The sequence below is a fragment of the Strix aluco genome, chromosome Z (assembly GCF_031877795.1).
Source record: "Strix aluco isolate bStrAlu1 chromosome Z, bStrAlu1.hap1, whole genome shotgun sequence".
In the NCBI taxonomy this organism is placed as follows: domain Eukaryota; kingdom Metazoa; phylum Chordata; class Aves; order Strigiformes; family Strigidae; genus Strix; species Strix aluco.
The window spans coordinates 131,091-154,042 of record NC_133971.1 but is presented as its reverse complement, the minus strand read 5'-3'; the positions used below and the strand labels follow the sequence as shown (position 1 = coordinate 154,042).

At 46.8% G+C, this 22,952-nt stretch overlaps 1 protein-coding gene across 1 annotated transcript; it reads right to left on the bottom strand.

The window, feature by feature from the left end:
- Nucleotides 1–1,807: 1,807 nt before the first annotated feature.
- Nucleotides 1,808–22,872, bottom strand: DCAF10 (DDB1 and CUL4 associated factor 10). Its single transcript, XM_074813372.1, has 7 exons — nt 22,537–22,872; nt 18,444–18,557; nt 12,323–12,520; nt 11,760–11,962; nt 10,857–10,979; nt 9,534–9,679; nt 1,808–7,350 (listed from the first exon to the last, which is right to left on the bottom strand). The coding sequence occupies exons 1-7, from the start codon at nt 22,818–22,820 to the stop codon at nt 6,982–6,984; spliced, it is 1,437 nt and encodes a 478-aa protein (XP_074669473.1). The 5' UTR covers nt 22,821–22,872; the 3' UTR covers nt 1,808–6,981.
- Nucleotides 22,873–22,952: the final 80 nt, after the last annotated feature.

Sequence of the window (22,952 nt, the reverse complement as noted above, 5' to 3'; positions counted from 1 at the left end):
CACAGCGTCTCATCTCCTGCAGGCAGGGCTGCTGTGGGCAGCGCACGGGGAGAGGGCTCAGAGAAGACCTGGGCTGCCCCTGGGCCAGGCTGGAGCAGGATCCCCGCTCTGCTGCTGCGTCTCACAGCCGCTTTGCCACCAGACCAGGACCTTGCCCCGAGCGCCAGAGGGGCCACGCTGCAGTTGCTGTGTTCAGAAACGGGCAGCTGGGACTGACAGTGAGGTTGGACCAACCTCTGCGGCAGAATGTTAAAAATGATTTGCTGGTGCCTCGACGGCTCTTCCTGGTGGGCTGCAGGGATCATTTCAACCTGAAGGGACAGGGAGTTCCCCCAACAGTAACTGGGTACTGCCAAGAGAAAGACCGATAGAGCTAGACTTTGAGTCGTGACTGCTCAAAGGAGGGCAGTGCTGTGAAATACTGCTCTCTGGGGTTTGAGGCGTATTTCTATTGCAGAGACCTTGTATACCTGTTTTATGCTAATCAGGTAATCAAGCTTGGCCAGTTCTTGGCTGTTTGCAGCTGGGGGTGGGGTGGAGAGAACGCAGGCCTTTGCATGGGTAAGAAAACAAACACAAAGGCAACAGCTCTGGGCAGCTCTGAGAAGATGGTGGGGGTGGAAAAGGCTCCAGCAACAGCTGTGAGAAACAAACGTCAGGTCAGTCGGGCTGTGACAGGCTGGTCAGGCTTTTCCCATAGAAACTAATGCCATCACAGCTCTAACAATGGAGGACAGCCTTCCCCTCATTTATTACAGTGTGTAATGAGGGGGAAAGAGAAAGCCAAGAGCGCTGACAAGCCCAAGCAGCGTTTTTGCAGTGTCAAGGTAGGTAAACTGGATATACAGCACGTTATTTTTGGGCAGGGCACAGTTTAACTGGCGGTCAGTATCTAACAGGGCTGTTGTATGGGTAAAAGGTTCAGAATCAAATTTTGACTCATCATCTCATTTTCAGGAAAACTTGATAGAAAAGCATTACAGCTGGGTCTGTGACGCACAAGCTCAGGAACTGCAGCAGCAGCTTACAGCAAAGCCTGGGCAACAAAGTGTGCTCATTACCTCAGCTGCTTCGCTTGTATTCCTCTGCTCGCTCTTTAAGCCCCACTGTCTGTTGTTCCTGCGTGTGGTGTTCCTTGCTTACAGGAAACAACAGCTGACAACCCCAGGACAGGCACAGCACATGCAGCGCCCCGACCCATCCAGCCTGACACCCCCCTGTCCCTCGGGCGATGCAGACGCAGAACTTGGGGTTTGCACGGATGCTGTTGTCACCGTGACATCAGTGGCTTCACGGGAGCCCAAACCTCTGCAGGGGGAAGCGCCGAGGGGGTGGCGTCACTCCTGGCACTGGCCACCATCCACCCACAGCCCTGGACACCGGTGCCCGCGGCAGAGCCCCCAGCAGAGCCCGCGGGATCCTTCCCCGTTTCAGGCCATGGCCTGGGGGCAGGCAGGTCCCTGCACACCACTGCGGGAACAGCAGCGCTGCCTCCAAGGGTTTGCCGTTTGAAAAAAAGGAGTTCCTACCCCACAGATACCATCTCAGGCAGTGGAATGGTTAATTACACTTAGTTTGTAATTATCAGACTGGCCCCAACCAAGGTCCTGCTCTCTAGGCCTCCGGGGTGAGCTGTTCCCTGGCCCAGGCAGGCTGGGCCGCAGGACAGAGCGAGAGCGGGGGAACGGTGGAGGGAGAGACCCCGTACAGCGGTCGTTCTGCTCCGAGAACTGCTTTTTTTTTTTTCCTGTTAGTTGAGAGGGAGTAGACAGGAACCAGTGAGCATTACAGAACACAGCTCAGTGTAAGATAAATACATTAAAATAGATTTTAATTAATTGAATTATTAAATGTTTAATTTATTATGCAAGCAAGAGAAACTGTCCACAAATAGTAAGTTACTGTACGGCTGTAAGTACAATATTTTCAGAGCAGTTCTGACACTACCTATGCGGTATTAAAAGGCTACAATTTTTACTATGAAATCTCAGGTATTTCAAAATAGTCTACATGCACAATTTGTTCCTGTATTAAAAACCTTATATTTAACTGAAGATACTTAGTGCTTAAGAAAATGCACCTTTGACTAAGATCAGGAAATGAGAAGTTTCTTTTTCCTGCAGGACAAAAATATTATGGGCTGTTGACTTTTTCCTTTTACTCCAACTTTTTATAATCTTGTAAACTAGATTTTTTTAAAAGGTCTCATTTGGCAAGTGTATTTCTTTTTTTCTAAGAGTTCACATTTTGTAGAGCAACAGACCCATGTTTAACGGTATCAAGACCTTCTCCACATCAGTGTTACCCAAATTAAAAATACCCACACCACCAACAAACAAAAACCCCCCACCAAAATCAACCAACCCACCCGCCCCCCAGCCCCCAGAAAAACCTGATGTTTACATTCCAGTTCTGGTAGTAGGCAATCAAACCAAGAGTGCAAACGAACATGTGTCTGTCTGTCTCTACCACTGTGCTTTTCTTCCTATCCCCAATAGTTCTGTTTGGAGGTCACATTTTTCCCTGAACTACCCATGTTTGACAAGTGGACTGATGCCCCGTGGCTGTGTATATACTGAAACACACACACACCCCACACAGAAGGTACATACACATGAATGTCCTCGTACAGTCCCAGTAATAGTTTCTCTCCCCACAAACAGACGACTAACAGCGCTGCAGTGATTTAAAGACCGACCTAATGGAATACTCAGAAGATGAATTTACTCCCACAACATACAGTCACTGGACTATTACAAGAGGATTACTAGCTTCAAACACTAGTTTGGTTCCTGTAGACACTGCTATACGTTGACATTCCTACGGAGATCTGAATTAGGCAGTTTATCTGCTTCTGCTGATCAGCCATGCTGTGAATGGAGGAATTCTTTTACTACAGAAGTTAATGAATATGAAATCATGCATTTAAAATCATACTGCATGCTTTACAATCAAACGGAGAGCTTTATCTTCAGTAGAAATACCGTGACATTTATCAAGTGATGCAACACTTGAGTGGTCAAAAGTAAACCAGATTAAAGAAACCTCTGGTATAAGCCACTACCACACTTTGCTGTTAGCGCAGTTTTCATCTGCCATTTGAAACATTTTCTTATATTTGTTTCAGACAGCGTGTAGGTTCTGGAAGGTTAAAAATTCATCCTTTGAAACATAACAGTAAGATAAACCTTTTTTTTTTTTTTTTTTACTAGCTAGAAATAATCCAAAGCTCACCAACAAATTACTTCATTAATTCAATAAGGCAAGGTTATATTATTCAAAAAGACATCTGAAAATCACTCCTTCCACCAAGATGCAACTGCAAGGCCTATCAGTTATAAACTATTGATTAGTGTTTCAGTAAGCATTATGTGAACTTCACAGGTAAAACAGATTAACTCTCATTGACAATTTCCAAAGTATTGAAACAAGTAATCAAATGATCAAAATCTGAGATTACCTACTCATTCAAACTTACTACAAATGCAATCGGAAGAACTAAGAAACATTTCTACAGCGTACATGGACAGAATCCATCCTCGTATCTATCTGCTGGATGTGCTACAAAAGCATCAGCGTTGTCACCGAACGCCGCGCCCTGGTCACGTCCCAGCATCAGTCCTGACCACGCCTCTCAGTGGCCGTGGCTGCCAGGGCTGGGCCGGGCCAGGCCCCCCACCGCTCCTGGTGCTGTGCCTTGCAGGTGGTATCTAGGGGTGGTGATGTGTGTCGCTTTGGAGTAATAGTTCTTTATACAGAAAAGTTAAGTCTCCAATGTTTCAGCACAATACTCTTATAAAAAACAGCGTATCATGAGGTAGAATTAAAAAAGTAACACTCAGTGCATATTAACAGGCATAGAAAGAATTAAAAGTCACAAGCAATCTACCAGCTCAAGGAACTTCTGAGAGGAAAAACCAAAACAGCCATGAAAACAAGCAAGCAAACAGCCAAGAGCTGCTTTGATTTCATGGGTGCTTCTTCACCTCCGAAACGAACACCGTTCGAGCCTGTGAGAACGGTAAGATTTCTTCAACATGTTACCTGTAGTCCCTTTAATGGTGTTTAGGAAAACATGAAGTGAGACAACAGCAGCCTAGGACTGGGGAGAGCAAGCGCTCAGGGAAAAACCCATCATGGTCCAGCATGGGGACAGGGGCAGAACCACCAGGCCACAACTTTTCACTGAGGGGAGCGCAGAGAAATGCAAGTGTTCAGACAGTCACACTGCATTCTGTTTCAAAATACTTCAGGAACAGGAAACTAAGCACTTAATGTCCAGAACACAGAATCCAAGTTCTGCCACATGCTGCTACCAGTTTGGGTTCTTTTTGTTTTGGGGTTTTTCAGCCCCCCACACAGCTTGGCCAATTAACAACTCCTTGTACCTCAAGTTTTCTTCAATTCCACTGCTCTAAGTCACACAAGAGGGAGGTCCCCCTGACCTGTTTCTAACAAACCAACAGATCCAGGCTGCCCCAGAAGCAAGTTCAGGCTCACGGGCTGTTACACGCAGACAAAAGCAGCCGGGTGCCAGTGAAGTGATGTACGTCTAACTGGTCTCAGATACATTTGCATATTTTGTTCATTCAGTCACTAACTAGAGCCCATTTTTCATGGTTTGGCCAATTAACATAAAGTGAAAAAATACATTTTTATGAATTGTGTTCCTTGCACACAGTTTCAAAAGCATTCAAAAGGTACAAGTGTTTGAACTTAAGAGTCAGTTTTAAAAAACAGGGCATCCCTCTTCATTTACGATTTCATCAATCTACTTTGAGTTCAAGACAATAGTTTCAGCAACAAAAGGAACTGCTCGGAAGATGCGCTACAGAACATCTCAACCTCTGAGTTGCTATCTGAGAAGATTATGGGCATTTATGTGGATTTAAAGTTCATATTTACTTAAGATATTATTATTCCTCCTCCAGCTAGGATGATATTCTACTGAGACACCATCACCAAATAATTCTTTTAAAACCCACAAGAACAGAAAGTTTAGGACTTTTACCAGACAGTAGGAAGTCTGTCAGCTGCGCATACCTGACTACTTGAATGCAGTCCTTTAGCAGTCAGTTGCTAGAGATGATGAAAACCCAGTGCAGGAGTAATTAACTAGTCCTCAGATTACCAAATACCCAATATTGAAGGCTCTGTGTTACTAAAGAAATTCTCCAAAAGAAAAAATGTAAGATTTTTTTTCCTCATAATGCAGAGGAGCCTGAAGTTTCAATGACTTCTCCACCAACACCCAGAGTATGTTACCTACACAAATTCAAAACTACAAGAGGATCATCAGGCTTACATACTTCCAGCTCTCATCTTCACAGATGTCTTCTTTTTTGCCCAAACATGTACCTTGCAAAAGGCTTTGTAAGAATCAACTTTGAAAAAGCATGCTCTGTCAAGCCAGAGACAGTGAATCTGGACACCAAAATATCACAGTCGCTTTTAAGTAAAGTTTCCTGCTGAGTTAGGTGTGTGACTGGTCAGCAAAGCCTTAGCAAAATACTAAAGAAAAAAGTGATCTTGAAACATGTAAGTGATGAGAATATTATAAACTGATATGGACGCATGAGACTGAGATAACTGCACATTTACAAGGTTAGCCGTATTAACTTGAGGGGTAGAACTCGGCATTCATACTTCATATGTGATTTAATGGTGAACATGAACATTTTTCACATCTTACGATAAGCTCAGTCAAATCCAAGTAGATCTTACTGTAGACAGGCATGCTTTTAATCTGCTCCCAAACTGACAGTACCTGTGACAAAAGGCTTATCTGGTGATACTGCGACACGCCCTAGACAAATTCCTCTCACAGCAACGGTGCAGGCAAGGTGTGGAAAACAGTCAGGTGGGAAATAGCCTTAACACCAGCAGATGGTCTGCCCTGCTAAGTGTCAATTGCGGCATGAAGGTTCATGTCACTGATGCAGAAAGCTCCCTACAACAGAAACCTGGAGGCTGAGGAGTCAAAGCTGCCCGAGAGAGGCCAACCAAGGAACCTCCCTTGTACAAAACACCCAGTTCATCTGCAGTGGTGACAGGGCAGGGTCTCCTCCCATTCAACGCCTGCTTTTTCCTTTTGAGGAAAAAATGCAGCTACATCTCCATCCAGCATCTCTTCCTTCTGGCAATAAACACAATATATGTAGTCACAGAAAACCAGATGTTTTAACATTTCTTTAACATTTGCCCAGGGAGGTGGTGGAGTCCCCATCCCTGGAGGTGTTTAAGAGTAGGGTTGACATAGCACTTAGGGATATGGTGTAGTTGCGAACTGTCAGTGCTAGGTTAGTGGTTGGACTGGATGATCTTCAAGGTCCTTTCCAACCTAGATGATTCTGTGATTCTGTGAACTGCAGCAAAACATTACACAAGATTTACTCATTTTTCTAGCCAATCACAACCAACCAAATTAATATACAAATGAAAACAGAATTTTCTTTTCTTTTTGTGACAGTAACTAATTGTGTTAGTTATGTAGAAGAGCAGCTCATTATCTACTCATCACCATACAGCAGTTCCAGCAACACAAAGGCCACAGAAGCGTACATGAGGAAGTCCAGCTCCTCTGGGACAAGGAGGTGTCGTACCCAGGGAGCCTGGGCGAGCCGTGGCTGAACTGCTACCCTCGCCCCCTCCACAGTTGTTTCAAACTGCCCACTTCCAAGCTGCACTGAAGGAAATTATCAACACGCATGGTACAAACAAACCAGAACAATGACTCAATGGCACGGGATCAGCAGGAGCAGAGGTCTGCCTGGAAGGCTGCGAACACAGCGTGTGGCAGCGGAGCGGCGGATGCAGGATGGGGACACGGACAGCGCCGGGCTGGAAACCTTCCACCGCCGTGTTCGGAGATCAGAGTAACTATGACCTTATCTGCATCTAGAAATCTCAGAAAGAACACACTTCAACTAAACTGAAGTAAAACCCACAAACATCTGGAGGTCCTGCTGATGCAAGATGTGCCTAGAACTTTGGCTGATACAGAGAAACACGTCCGCTAAGGCACCCCGAGGCAATCTGACAGTGTGTTGGAGAAAACTTGGTTGTCAGTACCACGTCGTTGTGAGAGTAGAGGGAACGGATTTCTTTCAGGGGACTGGCTTCTTTGGGCAAACAGTCAACAAGTTCACTGCAGTGTGCATCGAACCCCAGCAAGCGGATCCCAAAGCCATGGGGGGATGAAATCATCCGGCCATCGGGACTGAAACAAAGTTCTTTGATGTAACCCCGGCCCACGTTGGCTTCTTCAATGCAATGAGTCAATCGCAGGGAACAACGAGGAGAGACAGGGCGCACAGGGGCTCCTTCCTGGAATTCATAGACACAAGTCCACTGAAGGGAGAGACAGAGAAAGAAACATTGAAAGAAAAGCAAAACACTGCAAATACTCCTCCCCTCCCGCTGCATGTTAAGTGAGCAACACAGGAATGACCAATGCTATCACTCATCTGCTCTGAGATAAGCATCTGCTACGCAACACTGAAAACAGGCCGGTTCCTCGGCATCTCCTCCGCCTTCAACTGTCTGAGCAAGACAGCTGTCTAGCATCAAAGCTGCTTTTTTAATTAAATGGATGCTATATAATCTTTTAAATCTAGTTTTTATCTGGAAAGAGCAAAGCCTAATCCTTTGGTCAGACATCTGCTCTGATTTAGTAAACATTTAAATTAAAACTACAATAAAGTAGAATTCATCCTACTGTAATTTACAACTGACCACTGGCACTTTGTGCCCTTAATTTCAAAAGGAAAGAGATCATGAAATAAGAAAGAAATAGATTTTTGAAGGAATGCTATGAACAGTTCTACAGCCAGCTTGTTATTTGTGAGACAGCCAGGGATTTTCATGTGTAATCTAATTATCTGATCTCAAACCAAATGCAAAAACAGCTCTATGGCAAAGTTTCTATAGTGTTGAAAGATTCCATTTCAGTCACAAGAGGAAACAAGCATTCTTAGTTCTGTTCCATATATTCTACTGAAATAAACACAAAGGGAACAATACTAATGAAGATTAATAGGACAGAGTAAGGAAGACACTAGGACTATGGAAACTGTAACTAGGTCAATCATCAGTATCAACCCAATATAATACTGTATTTTCAAAAAATTGTGTCGTACAGCAGCTTGATTATAAATTTACAGAACCAGCTTTAAAATTTTAACAAATCTGCTAAACTTCCATTCAGTCCTCTACACATCTGTAAGAGGTTACCATTACAAAGGTGGCTTTCTTAAAAACAAACAAATTAAAAAACAAAACCCAAAACCCCAAACCAACCCCAATTTACATCAGCTGTCAAATTAACTGAACTGTTTATTATTGGTCAAGTATTCAAAGAATTCTTTGTGGGTTTGGAAAGCAAACAAATATAAAACCTGTATGTCTTGAAAACAGAGTGGTCTGCACAACTGTCACAGTACTAATTTTGAAATAACCCTAGAAAAAAACAGTGTTTGCAAGAGGACCATGTGGTGTTCTGAAGGCTCTGGCTGGGCTTTACGCTGTAAGTGAACTTGAGTTAACCTGGAAGTTACTCCCAGACACAACCTGCTGGCTCTTGCTTTCTGTATACAGTTCATGAAGAAGTGTTTTCATTATTTCTGAGCACACTACAGACCCCTTGTTTGTCTTAAAACAGGGTCCCAGTGCCATATAGCAGCTATTGTGTGACACTTCACCAACAAAATCTGGGGAAACATAATCTAGCACTGGCCTTAGAGTCTGCCTTTACTTCTTTAAAGCAGTATTTAGGGGAGTGAAATCTGCAAATTGCAGATGAGCCGTAGCTGGTCTTACAACTTCGTATTTCAAGTAAAGGCTTGAAATGGATTCTGCCAGGAGGATCTGACACTCGCTTTGTATTTCAGTCGTACTGTTTCAGGATGAGAGCTGAGGCCAAGGCACCTGACGTTACACAAACATCCCTGGAGTTCATCGCATTCAGACCTGTGGTCTGGCCGTTTTAAGCAGATGCAGAAACATGCCACAAGGTTTTTTTCCCTGGAGTGTAGCAGCAGCCTCTGGAAAGCGCTCACCAGCACAGCAGGAGCACTTCGTCCCTGGAGCACCACTGGAGGTCAAAGCATCCCCAAGGCACTCAAGGAATTCAGAGGAGCTTCTCTGCTCAACTTAAACCATGTTCACCACTATACAACTCTCTAATCCCCTGACTTTTCCAGGTTCACGCCTCCTATATTTTGGCAGGTACATATTTTTAAGTCATGTATTTAGCAGCACAACTACCATTTCAAAAGTTTTAGTAGGGCTGTGAACTATAAAATGTATTCTGTGAGAGAGCTGGGCCACAGGAGCACTGAATGTGGGATACAAAGTCATATGAGGTCATTAAAAAAACAGTTTCATAATCTTAGTGCAAAATTAATGCATTTGTAAGCAGAAAAAACTAACTTATTCAAAGGCAAATTTAACCCCTAACAAGGAAACTTCAGTATAGTTGTATGATCAATAGATCTTACTGAACATATTTTAAAAAAAGCCCGTATTTGTTTTACCTCCTGGTCATCTGTATTACTTGAGCACCGAAGAAGCGTAGCCCACCCTTTTGGATGTAGCTGTAGTGATGTAATGCAGTTGCCTCGATCTCTCTCTCCAGGAACCTCTGGTGTTAAGACCTCCAAACTATTCCTAGGTGATCCACCTAGAAGAGGAAGTCAGCTGTTAAGTCTCAATGAAGTCTATACGTTGACCTTCACCTCTCTCATCAGTCTAATGCTGAAACTAGGTCAAATGTGACACTTCCATCTGACTGCTAGGACAGACTGCACCTTCACGGGAGATAAATCAAGAGAGAGGTTACATGAACAACAGACGCAAATACCAGTGGGCTCAGTCCTGATTTCAAATAGCTTCTTTTTTGAAATTTGCCTTCCAAGACCTGCATTAAATCACCTCATATTGTGAACAAAGTCAGAGTTAACTTTCCACACATATGGTCTTCATTATCATTAAAGCAAAGTTTAGAGTGTGTTGTTTTTCTTTGTAGGGACTGACAGTTCTCAAACTTGTATGATGTCCTTTCCAAATTCCTTCCAAACTCTGCTCAGCTTTATGCAGCTTGCCTCCCTTCTCCCCCTCAGCACTTGACAGCTTTCCACAGGTAAATCACACCCTGGCATTCAGATAAGCCTCCTCCTTTCATAAGTATATCTGAAGATCTCACAACCATGAGCAGCTAAAATTTAACATATTTCTTTTAAATTGCACGTGATTCACAAAGTATCTACCAATCTGCCAAGTTCACACTGACTCTCTGGAAGTGTATCCCAGATCCAGACGAAGCCTGCTAACAGGATCATCAGTCTTCATGGCTCTGTAGTTTGGTAGGACTTGGTTCATAATCAGAACTTCACAAAACACTCTGCCCACATTTAAGACCTGTTTGCATATTCTCTTTCCATGCTATTGACTCCTCCTGGAGAAACTGCAGATATATATTCTTGTCGTTAACAAAAACAAAAGGCAAAACATAACTATGTTCTGCTCTGGGTTTTTTTTCTTTCTTCCCCCTAAAGGTCATTCACACAAACTTTATTCAAGGAAAAAGCACAACAAAAAGGGAGCACCTCTACCTAACAACACTAATGTACTAAGATAAAGATCTTATTGCTGTTATCAGGCTTCTTGGGAAAAAAATTATTAGATCCCCAGACTTTGGTGTGTAATAGTATTTTATTGCTTTGACAGAAGTCATGGCAACACTATTTTTTTAAAGGTGAGAGACAAAACTGCGGTTTTTTGCTATTTTTGCTATGACCTCTTCTGGGTACAATGAGTCAAAGTCCATCATTTTTTAATTTTTTAACATCTTTTCCTACCTTCTCTCTGGGAGGAGCGTGACAGGTGTTTCTCAGACAGCGGCCCCGAATCATTCTGGTGACAGGGTGAACCAACTGCTCGAGGACCAGACGAACCTGATGAGGAACCTGACGACGTTATGTCTGCAAACAGCATCAGACAGGTGAACACAACAGGGAAGCACAGAGCACTCACTATGCACGGCCCTCACTTAACCCTCCTTAGAAGTGTTAAGTGTAAGGGATCTTGTTAAGAAAACACTTCTCAAAGCTCAGTTTATAGTCCAAAAGTACCGTCCTGTTTGTGTCTCAAAATAAACTGGCAGCACAACAAACTACTGGGAATAAGAGGCATGCTGCATCCCTTCCTTCTGATGCACTGTCACTGCTAAAGGCTGGGGTATGAATTTCCCCCCAGGACACTCCCTTTCTATTCTGACACCCCACATGGCAGTTTCTGGGTTTGCTCTGATACTGCCGCCAAGCAGGAGGAAGCAAGCGGTGACATTTCAGAGCACGTGACTTCTCCAGCTCTGCTGTCAAGAGCAACCACAGCACTACACAACAGCCACTCATAGCTGCCGGAGCTCACACACAGGCAGCCCACTCAACACGGGTTAAGTTTCCTGTATTACAGGACCAAGGACAGTAGGTAAACCTGGAGACTGTCAGTCCAAGGGGACAAAATTCCACAGGTACTATATCCTGTGGTGCTGAAGTCACCCTAGACACTTCACCCGAGTCAGAACGTACCACTCAGCAGTACAGACGTGTGTGATCCCTGAAACGCAGAGCAGCTGCCATGCCGAAGAGCTCCTCGGCAGGATCCTTCCATCTCCACCTCTGCCTGCCTCTGCTAGCTAACAGTATTCCATAAAACACCTCTAACACAGAAGCGGCCACAGACTTTCCACAAGCATTCACCTGAGCTTGATGTAGTCCTCCTAGCTCTTAAAATCGGGTAGCTGCCAACCTCTAAAGACTTGTTTAGGTCAAGGTCATGCAAAATGAGAAGGTATCCAGAGGAGGTTGAGATCAACATTTTGGAACAATCTGGCGTCAGCCTCATTCGCATAAGAAAACGGGTGTGAAAAAACTTCTTGTGGGGACATCCATCTTCTGTGCACCTGGACAGTGAAAAAAGCACAGGAAATGGCTGCAATGAGCTTTGACTCAAGTCCCTAATAAATGTCCAAAAGAGTCCAAGATGTGCTAAGCATCCTTGTTCGTCTTATCCTACTTAAATCAGATTTTAATGAAATGCCAGAAGTCACATTTTCATGCTACTACAACGAAGACAGAACTTCTTCAAAAAGTAAGAACTACATTTTGGCAGGTCCACAAGAAAAGCTCTCTTTTTAGTTACTGGACTATTACCATATAAAGGCGATGCGAGTTCTGGATAAGGGCTGTTAAACTATCACAGTATTTAAGAATGCACTATAGCCCCATTCTAGAAACGTAACAGCACAGACACAGCCACATACCTGTTTGTGTCCCAGATGATCACATTTCCATCAAACCCGGATGTTACTAATAATCTCGTATTGGTATCGTACTCGATGTTCTTAACCCAGCTGGTGTGACCATGCAAAGTGCACACTTTTGTGTTCAGCTTTCTCAAATCCCAAAGTGCTATTGTAGTGTCATCAGAACAAGTCGCAAACAGACGATTATCAAGAAACCTGAAAATGGGAGAGAAATACTGTGGCTGCTTAGTGCCTTTTCTAATTTAAATATTCTTAATTGGGAATTTAAGCTAACACAGAAATACACAGAGTGGCCACACAAAAAAATTAACATGCAGCAGAGTATTGGCCAATAAACAGTTCCATTAAAAAACAGTACTGTTGGAATATGAACCAGTAGTACATCTGTAGCAACAAACTAGTAATTCCACAGAAGTATAGCAAGAGGTTTTTTGGGGTTGGTTTTTTTTTTAATGAATCATGTAAAGGTCACACAACAACCAAACCACCAGTGGAACAAATGCTCACAGAATCCCTGTGGTAACTAAATCTGTTACCCATCTGGACAACGCTCAGCTCTAAACTTACCAAGTCTTTGTAAGACACAAACGTCCTAGGACTGGTCAGCTTTTACACCACTGGCACGACACGCCTACCAACGGGTTTGGCAGTCCCTGCAACACAAGTCTGCTAGCCTAGATTGTTTGTAATTTCTGCCTTTCATCTTCCCCATTTTTGCCAGACCCTTTTGCTACGACAGACAGACAGCACCAGGAGGCACAGCAATTCTATCATTTCAGACTACACAAGGTTCTACCAGCTTGTAATTAATTAAGCCCATGCTGCTCTTTACTCTCTTAATTTCTACTCACATATCCACCCTTCTTCTTCCTCTACTGCTCTGTAAATCTTCCCCTCTTCCCCACCACAAACAGACATTTCCTGCACTCAAAGGAGGTTTCTAAAATGAAGGTCACTTTTGCTATCCCTGCTGGAAGCCCCCTCCTGCCCCGTACGGCACACACCCCGCTAGCTGAGCCGAAACATGCAGTGTCTGGCCTCCTCTCGCTCACACCCGGGCCCCTCCACAAGGCCCAACCTGGCTCCGTACCACTTGTGGCTCTGACTGAAGGCTCCTGCCAGATCCTGACCCCGCTGGCAGAGGCAGAGCACAGCGCTTGCCTGCAGTAGCCCATCGGCGGGGACCCGCTTCCCAAAGCGCCCGGCACGGGCAGCGGCGGGGCTGCCCACGCAGGAAGCGCTCAGTGCCGGGCGGTGCCGGGATTACCGGGGTCTGCGAGAGGGATCTGCAGGGGCCCTTCCCAACCAGACCTCCTGCCCTCCGCGAGGCGGACGCAGCTCAGCACAGACGCCTGGCCTCACCCCAGCAGGCTGAAAGCTGCCCCGTGGTTTTACAGGACATACGACAGCACTTCTCTGACACGATTTAACCCAGCGGATTAAGTGCACGGCTTGCTTTACTAACAGGGGCTCACACTAGACACGGTATTGCTATCTTGGAAACACGTACTAGATTTAAATCTCAACGCCGCCACTGTCTGCACGTCTCTCTAGACCCTTAATTTCGTTCCACCTTTGCCCACTTTGGAGCCCATCCAGCTCCACAAAGCCCCAGGGGCACTGCCCGTTGCAACCGCGGGGCCAGGAGGAGCCACGCAGACCTCCAACATCAGGAAGGCTTTGGACCACCAGGACAGTCTCAGCAGGCTCCCTCAAAGAGCCAGAGGCTTTTGCTCCCATGTTCCTGCCTTTCCTCCCCCACAGTACAGTTCGTGGGTCTGAGGCAGGCACAGGAAGCTGGGCTTTTCCAATGCACAAAAGCAGGTACACACATCAAAGAACAAGTGCAGAGCACTGCTCAGGATGGAATTTCAGATTGTCTTTGGAAGTAGCAGCTGCACAAGCAGCACAGGCTGCCCAAACGTATGGACTCCTTCGATACAGATGTGAATTTGAGATTGGAGCAGTTTGAGTCTGAATCACAGTATAATGTGAAATGGCACCACAAGCACAGTGCTCCACACGCACAGTGCGTGCGCTGCACTCAGCACATCTGGCGTTCCTGCTTCCTTAACAGATGACAGGCTCGTCAATAACATCATGTTGAGAGACAGTGAGAAAGTGGAAAAGATTATGGGTCATACGAGTTGGATTACAAACTGATCAGGCCAAGTACTTGGCCTGTTCCAGTGGCAATTTTTTATCATGATAATCTTTGGTCTTCAGCCAAAATTCAATGTATATATCACTCCTGCCTAAAGTAGTATGAGGCAGCTTGACCACCTCAAGTGATTACAGGAGGAAAGAACACCCGATGTAAAAACACTCCACCAGACAAGGGGGCTGGAATCAGCACTAAACAGGCATAGCTAGGTAGTAAATTGAATAAATTGAGTCTAGAGGTTATTGAAGCAAATTAAAGACTTTTCAAAAACACCAAGTGAAGACAAGACTTTGAAAGCATATTTAGACAAGTCATTTGGTTCCCTGAGAAAATCACTGGATAAAACTATTCAGTTTGCATTACACAGATCAAAGTTTATCACACTCCATTCCCAGTGCAATTTATGCATGCCCTTACTTTCAGAAAGGCAAAGCATACTGTTTTATGTTTGGAATTCATGCCTGATGAAGGCATTTAGAAACAAAAGCCCTACCTGACATAGAAGGGGAAATAAAACCTATTCGAAAAACACCAGATGTAGCTGCACATGAATACTAAGGCAAGAATGATCTGCGCAGAGACATGTGGTAGGTTACCCCTAGAAACAGCATTTTCTCTTTTAGCCTTAGAACCAGGCTATATCATGCAAAAATAGCAACAACTCCAATGAAAAATAACTAACTACAATGGGAAGAATCCAACATTTCAGATTTTCAGGGCAAAAGTAAAACAGAGTATACCACTTGCCTATGTAAATCCATTATTTCCCTGTATCTTGGATGCTACACCCACCACAAACAGCTTTGAGGAGAAACAGACAGAGATATACAAATGGTATTGAACAGGTTTCATGCAGGGAAAGGCCTAGCAGACTAAGATCCACTTGAAAAACATCTAATTGAAGGTGCATATGACTCAGGCATATAAACCAACTGACACGGAGGAAGTAAACAGAGGTTAATTGTTCCTTGTGTTGCTGCTTGAGAAAACAAAAAAAAAAGCTAGGCGGCCTCAAACTAAGCCTGCAGGTTTTAAAACCACTATTAAATACTCCTTGAAACACATCTGTGCCATGGAGCTCAGCCACGGGAGAGTTTTAAGTAAGCTCAAGATTCAGGTGGAAAAAAACTTCTGCTTCAGATGATTAGACACAAATCCCCAGTGACTGGGAGGTTACTGGGATATCTCCCAAGACCTCTGCCTGCTTCCCTGTTCACACAGACCTCTGAGGCACCTGCTAGAGGGCACAGCAGTAATGGTATTTATTTCTGGTGCTTATTACAAGGAATTTCTGTAGTGCTGTAGTTCCTGGAGTCCTGCTCATTAAGCAGAAACAATACCCCAGGTAATGCTGTACTAACCATGTATTACAGAACATAGTTAAGTTCCTTGTAACGAAATTTGTCACAACAAACAAAGGGGGACGTGCAGGAAAACAGAAAAAATGCCAATATCCTACAAAGACAAAATAAAGCTTTAAGAAGCATTTTGACAAAAAGCAGAAAGTTTACATGTTGCTAGGAAGGACCTTAGAAGGACCTGTACTTAACAGCAGATCTGACAGTCATCTGTTGGAGGTAATACTGGTATTTTTATGTAAATCAAACTACCCAGAGAAAAGATGTTTAAGGACCAAGAACAGACACACAAAGCCTCACAGACAGTCAAAGTGGAAAGAAAGGGGATCCTTTGAATCAGAGAAGAGAGTGGCAGGAAGTTTCAATGCTGTTCTCAACCAAGGAATGAGATACATTTTCAAGACCAGAACAGCTGACTGCAACAGAGACAGCCACAGGCCAAAGAGCCTGCAACAGAACACTCTTTGTAAAACACGGCCCAGACTAACTCACTTGAAACCCCAGCAAGAGCTGTCTGAATGTAAGGATCAGATACTGAATTAGGCATCTATAAAAATCTAAGTAAATCCAGTTTGCCTCTGCCTTCTGGTACCTTGAGAACATGGCTTTATTTCTCACCTAGCTTTATCTAAAAACCAAGCATGTTTAAAGGACAACCACTGGCATGCAAGACATGAAAAGCTGTATTTCCTTACAGAAAAGCGTGTTCAACGTCTCTTCTGTTCACGTCAGCTAGCCCCAGCTTTTACTTTAGCTTTTCTGAAAGACATCCAACTGATGTAAAACTTCGCTCTCTTCTAAACAGACAGGCAGCTTGTGAAAAACATCAATCTACCTGAAGAACGTGCGAAGACAGTGGCACCCCACGTTTTATTGATCTCTTTTGAAAGGAAACACTCAAGATTGCTTCTACAGTTCTCCTGGGGTTTCTGCTGGATTTGAGTGTGGTGGGTTTTGGTAGCGGGGGAGGGGGCTACCCCTGTGAGAAGCTTCTGGAAGCTCCCCCAGCTCCAAGTCGGAGCCGCCTCTGGGCACGGCCGAGCCGATCAGCGACGGTGGCTGCACCTCTGCGATAACGTATTTAAGAAGGGGAACCTGGGAGGAGGAGTGGGAGTTGTGACAGAGACACCTCTGCAAACACCAAGGTCAGTGGAAGAAGCGGGGGGAGCTGTGCCGGAGCAAAGCCCCCTCAGCCCGTGGGGTGAGGGCAGGCTGTCCCTGCGCCCATGAAGGGCACCGGGGGGGGGCAGATGCTCTCCTGCAGCTCGGGGAGGGCCCCACGCTGGAGTAGTTTGGGAGGAGCTGCAGCCCGTGGGAAGGACTCGTGTCAGAGAAGTTCATGGAGGGCTGTCTGCTGTGGAAGGGAGCCCACGCTGGAGCAGGGGAGGAGTGTGAGGAGTCCTCCCCTGAGGAGGAAGGAGCGGTGGGACTGACCACACCCCCTATCCCGTGCCCCCCTGCGGGGGAGGAGGGAGAGAAATAGGGAGCAAAGCTGAGCCTGGGAAGAAGGGAGGGGTGGGGGAAGGTGTTTTTAAGATGTGGTTGTATTTCTCACTGTCATACTCTGATTTGATTGGTAAAGTGTTATTGTTAGTGTTTAAATTAAATTGATGTTCTTTTTCTTCCCCTTAGGAGTCTGTCTTTTCTCCATGACCATAATGGGTGAGCCATCCCTCTCTGTCCGTACCTCAGCTCTGGAGCCTTTTATTTTATTTCCTCCTTCCCATTCCTAAGAGGGAAGGAGGGAGTGAGCGGCTCCATGGTGCTCAGTTGCCTTCTGGACTCAAACCACAACAGGGTTTTTTGGTTTGGGCTTAGTTTTTTGGGGTTTTTTTAATTTGTTTTGAGAATCTGAGTGAAGAGAGGCCACGATACTGTCCACAAGTTCAGAAAGTGTCTTAAGTTCATATGTCAAAGTCTATCCTCAGACCCAAAACAGCTAAAAATAATAGAATTTAAAAGGAAAAACATCACATGACAAAAATACTGATGATTTAGGTTCCTGCGCTTGCTGTTTCCCACTTCATCCCAAGAAACAGGCAATGGATTTAAACCATAAGGACTGAGTTTAAGTTGAATTGCAGAAGACATTTCACTTTCACAGCTCTTCTGTATCATACCTGTATTTAAAGCAGTCAATCTTTGTTTGGAAGTTTCTATGCAACTTGGCAATTACTCTTACAATTCAAAATACAAGCCATACTCCTATAAATACCTGATCTTGCTATTGTCTCAGACTTGCACTTCAAATATAAATCACACACTACTCATTACGCTGATTTACTGTGTTCATTCAGGACACTCCAAAGGCCAGTTAAAACAGGTTATAATACCTTAACACCCTTCCCCTCCCATAACCTGCAGCCTCTCCATCAACAAAGCCACCTGCCAGCATTATATACGGCCCCACCACTTCCAGACTCCTCCTCTTCCCCTCTCCAGCCTTTCACCACCTCCCATGCCAAAGAGAAGGAAAATGGCACAAAGCAAACTGCAGTCTAATGTCTTCACAAAACCCACTCTCTACAAGAAAGTGCGTAATACAAACTTATAAGAAAAGCATTTACGGTAAGACAAAGTATTCCTTCTGACCTACCTGATGTTATTCACACAGTCTTCATGAGCTTCAGAGAGGGTTTTGATGTGCTTTGAAGATATTGGGTCAAAAAGCAGTACTTCAGTCTGTTCACAAGCAACAGTCAACACTGATCTGCAGGGGGGCAGAGCAAAGCAGAAACATCTGTGTTCAGTAAAAGAAATGACACATGAGCACACCCAGCTAACCCCCATTCCCCAGACCAACAGAACAGCTTTACCGTTACTTAGCCTGGCTTTCTGTTTACATCACACAGGATCTGCAGCAGTGCTGATATTTTTTTATTGCCTGCTTGCAGATGCCTATGCTCAAGCACCTGATACACAAAACATGTAGAAGAAAATAGCACGTTGTTTTACTCTGGAGAAGTTAACTTCTCTAACTCCTTTCTGAGAGACCACGACTCTTCTCCTGCCTGGCTGGTGGCACAATTAATGCACAGCTGGTGCACTCACTGGAGAGACCACACGATCTTTTAAGTCACTTGGGTTTTTTTAACATGCAAGGTGGTTGCTTTATAACAGCTGCATACTTCACAGATCCAGTGATGGCATTATTTAAATCACTCAGTTAAGTGTATTTACATCAGCGATTTTTTCAGAAGTTACTTGAGGGTGATCTGTCCCATCACTGTAGTGCGGTGCATGAACTCAGTGGTTCCTACCCGGGAAAAAAGTAGAACCAGGCTCTGGCATGAAGCCCCCTGCTTTGTTCATGTGAGGAAATTTGCTTAATGTTGCAGGAAAAAGGAAAAAAAGACAACAGCACCCCAGAGTAAGTGGAAAGGCATCCACTCTGAAATTCTACTACAGATTTCCCATATGACTGTGCCCATGTCACGGTCTCCCTCTGTCCATTCACTGGCAACACTTTCTGCAGGGTTCCGAGACATTGTAGTTGCTTTCCAGGGCGTCAGATGACCGGCTGAGGAGCTCTGCAAAACACAAGGGCCTCACAGAGGCCACTCGGAGCAAGGAAGCGCCGCCTGTGCTGAGCGCTGGCAGGCTGCTCACCTGTGGGCACCAGTCCGCGGCAAGGCACCTTCGGACAGCTTACAGGCACTGTACTAACCCTCCTGCAAGAGGACGGCACATGGGGACAACCCCCCTCCCTTATCAACCATGACAATATTCCCCAAGACCTTCACAGATGTACCCCAGCCTCACCCTCTTCCTAACAGGCAGCGGGTGCCGAAGTGCAACCCCCAGCTTCTGCAGGGTGAAGACACACTGTTTCCTCACCTCCCCCCATGGCTACTTAGTTTGGCATCCAGCCCTACAGGGCACAAAGATGACACACTGCGCATTCAGGAGCAGGACTTCAAACCACACTCTAAAGGATAACACCTTCCCCAATAATCCGGCTACTCAAGCAGCTCTGCTGACTGCCTGCACTTTTCTACATCAGAATAGCATGAAGCCAGTAAATGCTAAGGCAGAAATAAGACTGATACAAAGGTTTATTTAAATACCTAACCTTTCTGCAGCTGACCCATTTTTTCACTAAAACCTTATATTATAAAGTTTAAATTTAAAGTTTTACTTTCTAAATCAGCAAGAAGTCACTAAATTGCTATCAGACATCACATGCTATTAACTGCAAAGAAAAAGAGTTCTCTGACAAAAGGTTTCTGAGTAACAGTCATGTTGTTATGGAAGTGATGGTCCAAGGCAGCAATAGCAAGGCACTGGCACCAGTCTAAACTGGGCATTGGCAGAGACTCAGCCTGGGAACATGGCTGATTGTTATTCATGTTTTTTGAGATTAATTTCACAACAGACTCGAAAGCCGGCTACTGCTACTACGCTGAGGACACAGAAAAGTCTGGGGCAAGATCTAGTATCTTACTGTATCACCTAATTTGCTTGCCAAAACCAGCACAAACTCCAAGAACTACCATTCCAAGTATGCTACCCACTTTAAAAAAAAGAACTTTTTCTTCCCCACATGAAGACCTCCCTGTACCCATTTACAGCTTTTCTTGGAGGGAAAAAAAAAAAAAAAAAAAAAAATCAAAGGCCTTGTCCAGGATACACATTATTTGTGAATGAGATCTCTGCAGAGTTCATAGGGGTCCCAACAAGCACAGAAAAGCTCCGCTGTCCACAGCCAGGGCAGGCTGTCCAGCTCCACACCGGCCTCTCCCGGGGTTTCAGCATTCACCGGGTTTGTGTATGTTGAAAAGGTCTGACTGAGTACAATGAGGCGACAGCAGAGTCTGGCCTGCTAGATTAGCAAAGCTGGCCTCCAGGAAAGCTCAGAAGTTCCCCCAACACTGCCAGAACTCTGACCAGTACAGCAGCATGACAGCAAGAGGGCAGCATGTCCCAGCGACTCCCGCTCTGCTCAGGGAGCCCCCGAGGAGCAGCTCCCCACGGGCTGCCCAGACCTCACCCACCGCACACACAGCCCTGAGGCCGGGTCCCTGCTGGCACCCCAGAACGGCACTGTGTGGGGCCAGAAGCTGGCAGAAGGGGCGAGGAACAGGGATGCAGCATCACTAACTGTGGTCAGTTCCCTTGAGAGAGGCTGCAGAGAGACCACAAGTCTCCACCACACAGGACTGGTCTGGCCGACGTGGGTCAGGGCAGGTCTGTGACTGCTCTAAGCTGAGCCTAACCAGCAGAAGTGAGCAAGGTTTGGGTTGTCTCGTTTGGTATTAAGGCAACCGAGGCTCAGTGCTGTGGTCCCAACCTACGACCAACACCACCCGTGGTCAGCTGGGCCAAGCACTGCTGCCACAGGAAACACGAGGCCGGTGGACGCTCCCTCCGACACGAGAACCTCTCTGCTGGGCTCGTTTTCAGAGAGGGAAGGTCTGTGGTTTAGCTCACTGTGCAGCCTCACAAGCACCAGCCTCAAGGGAGGTTGGAGGAATACAGAATTACACCTTTTGCCGGAAACTTGCACAAATAATCTTAAACTGCAGCCCGGTTATACTGCTATCACAGTGACATGTCTACGCCGGCGCAGAACAATCCCACAGGGCCCCTTCACAGCACTGCATACGGCAGAGAGGACCCTGTGCCCCGGGAACCTTAAGCACACTTGGCCGGGGTCTACAAGAGAAATTACCAAAGAATGGTTCTCATGGCTTCTGGAACTCAACTTTGTCCTCTTCAAAAAACGGAGGAACAAAGGAGGAGTTGAAACTTGATTCTACAGCACAACCACAGCAAAATCGTCATGAGTTCAGATGTTCACAGAACCAGAACTCTGTTCTGATGAAAGCTCACTGAAAACAGAAAAGCTGATTAGGCATCAAGGGCAACGAGATTTCAATTTGACTATCCAAACTTGAGACCACCCAGGGCTGCAGGGTCTGTCCGCCAAGAAGGCTCCACCTACAAGCACACTATAATATACAAATACACAGATAACCCCGAATCGAATTCACTCGGGTTTAAGGTGGTATCGGGACTTCTTTAATCCTGCCGCTCGCTTTTGTCCACACGGTTACACAAGGGCACCGCCGCACACCTCTCAACTCACCCGGCCGTGCAGACCCACAAAATTCACAGAACGACACATGAATAAGTAAGTAAGTATCGCGTTTCAAAGAGGAGCTCGGCTCTCGGAGGACACCTGACATCAACGCTTTCTACCAGCCGAAGAAGCGGCTCCCGCACCGCGTTCCCAGCCCCGTGCCCCAGCGCATCGCGCCCCCCCCGCCGCCGCGGGAAGCGCCGAACGGAGCCGAGCGCGCTCGGGCAGCGGGGAAGAAATCCGCCGGGTCCGGGGGAGCCCGCTCCGCCGCTGCCCGGGAGTCGAACGCCCCTGGGGGGGTCACACCGCGGCGGGGCAGGACCCGCGGCCCCGTCTGACCCGCGTTCAGCCCCGGGACTCCCCGCCACGGGCGCACCGCGCCCTTTATGAAAGCGGCCCCCAAGCAGCAGAGAGCGGCGGGGCGGGGGAGGGGGTGTGTCAGCGGCCTCGCCGGGCTGAAGGCGGCCGGGCCCGGCTCCCGCTGACCGGGGCACCCCGCGGCCGGCATGGCCCAGCCGGGAGCTCCGCGGCGGCGGGGTGGGGGTGGGGGGTGGGGGGGGGGGCGGGGGGGCGATGCCGGGAGCGGGGGTCGGCGCGCAGCCCCTACCCGTCGGGCGAGTACTCGAGGTTGAAGACGGCGCCGTGCGTGCGGGTGCTGAGGTACACCGAGTCGGCGGGCTGGATGGAGCCGTAAAGCCCGGTCATGGCGCGGAACGTGTCCCGCGCCGGGTCCACGGCGGCGCTGCGGCCCAGGCAGCGCCCGCGCAGCCACCCGAAGAGGCCGCTCCCCGGCAGCACCCTCGGGGAGCCGGGCGCTGGCTCCATGCCGCCGGCCGAGCCGAGCCCGGGCGCGGCGGGGCCGGTCCCGGCCCGAGGGGCCTTCGCGCTCATGGCGCGCCGGGCCCGGGCACCGCCGGGCCGCGCCTCCGCCCGTCGCCCTGCCCCGCGCCTGCGCCCGCCGCGCCCTGCCCCCGGCACCGCCCCCCGCGTGACACCGCCCGGCCGCGTGACACCGCCCCGCCA

Coding starts and splice junctions, on each gene's coding strand:
- DCAF10 (XM_074813372.1), bottom strand. CDS start 22,820: ATGAGCGCGAAGGCCCCTCGGGCCGGGACCGGCCCCGCCGCGCCCGGG. Junction 18,558..22,536: donor CTCGAGTACTCGCCCGACGG/GTAGGGGCTGCG, acceptor GCCCCCCTGCAG/ATCAGTGTTGACTGTTGCTT. Junction 9,680..10,856: donor ACGCTCCTCCCAGAGAGAAG/GTAGGAAAAGAT, acceptor TTCCTCTTCTAG/GTGGATCACCTAGGAATAGT.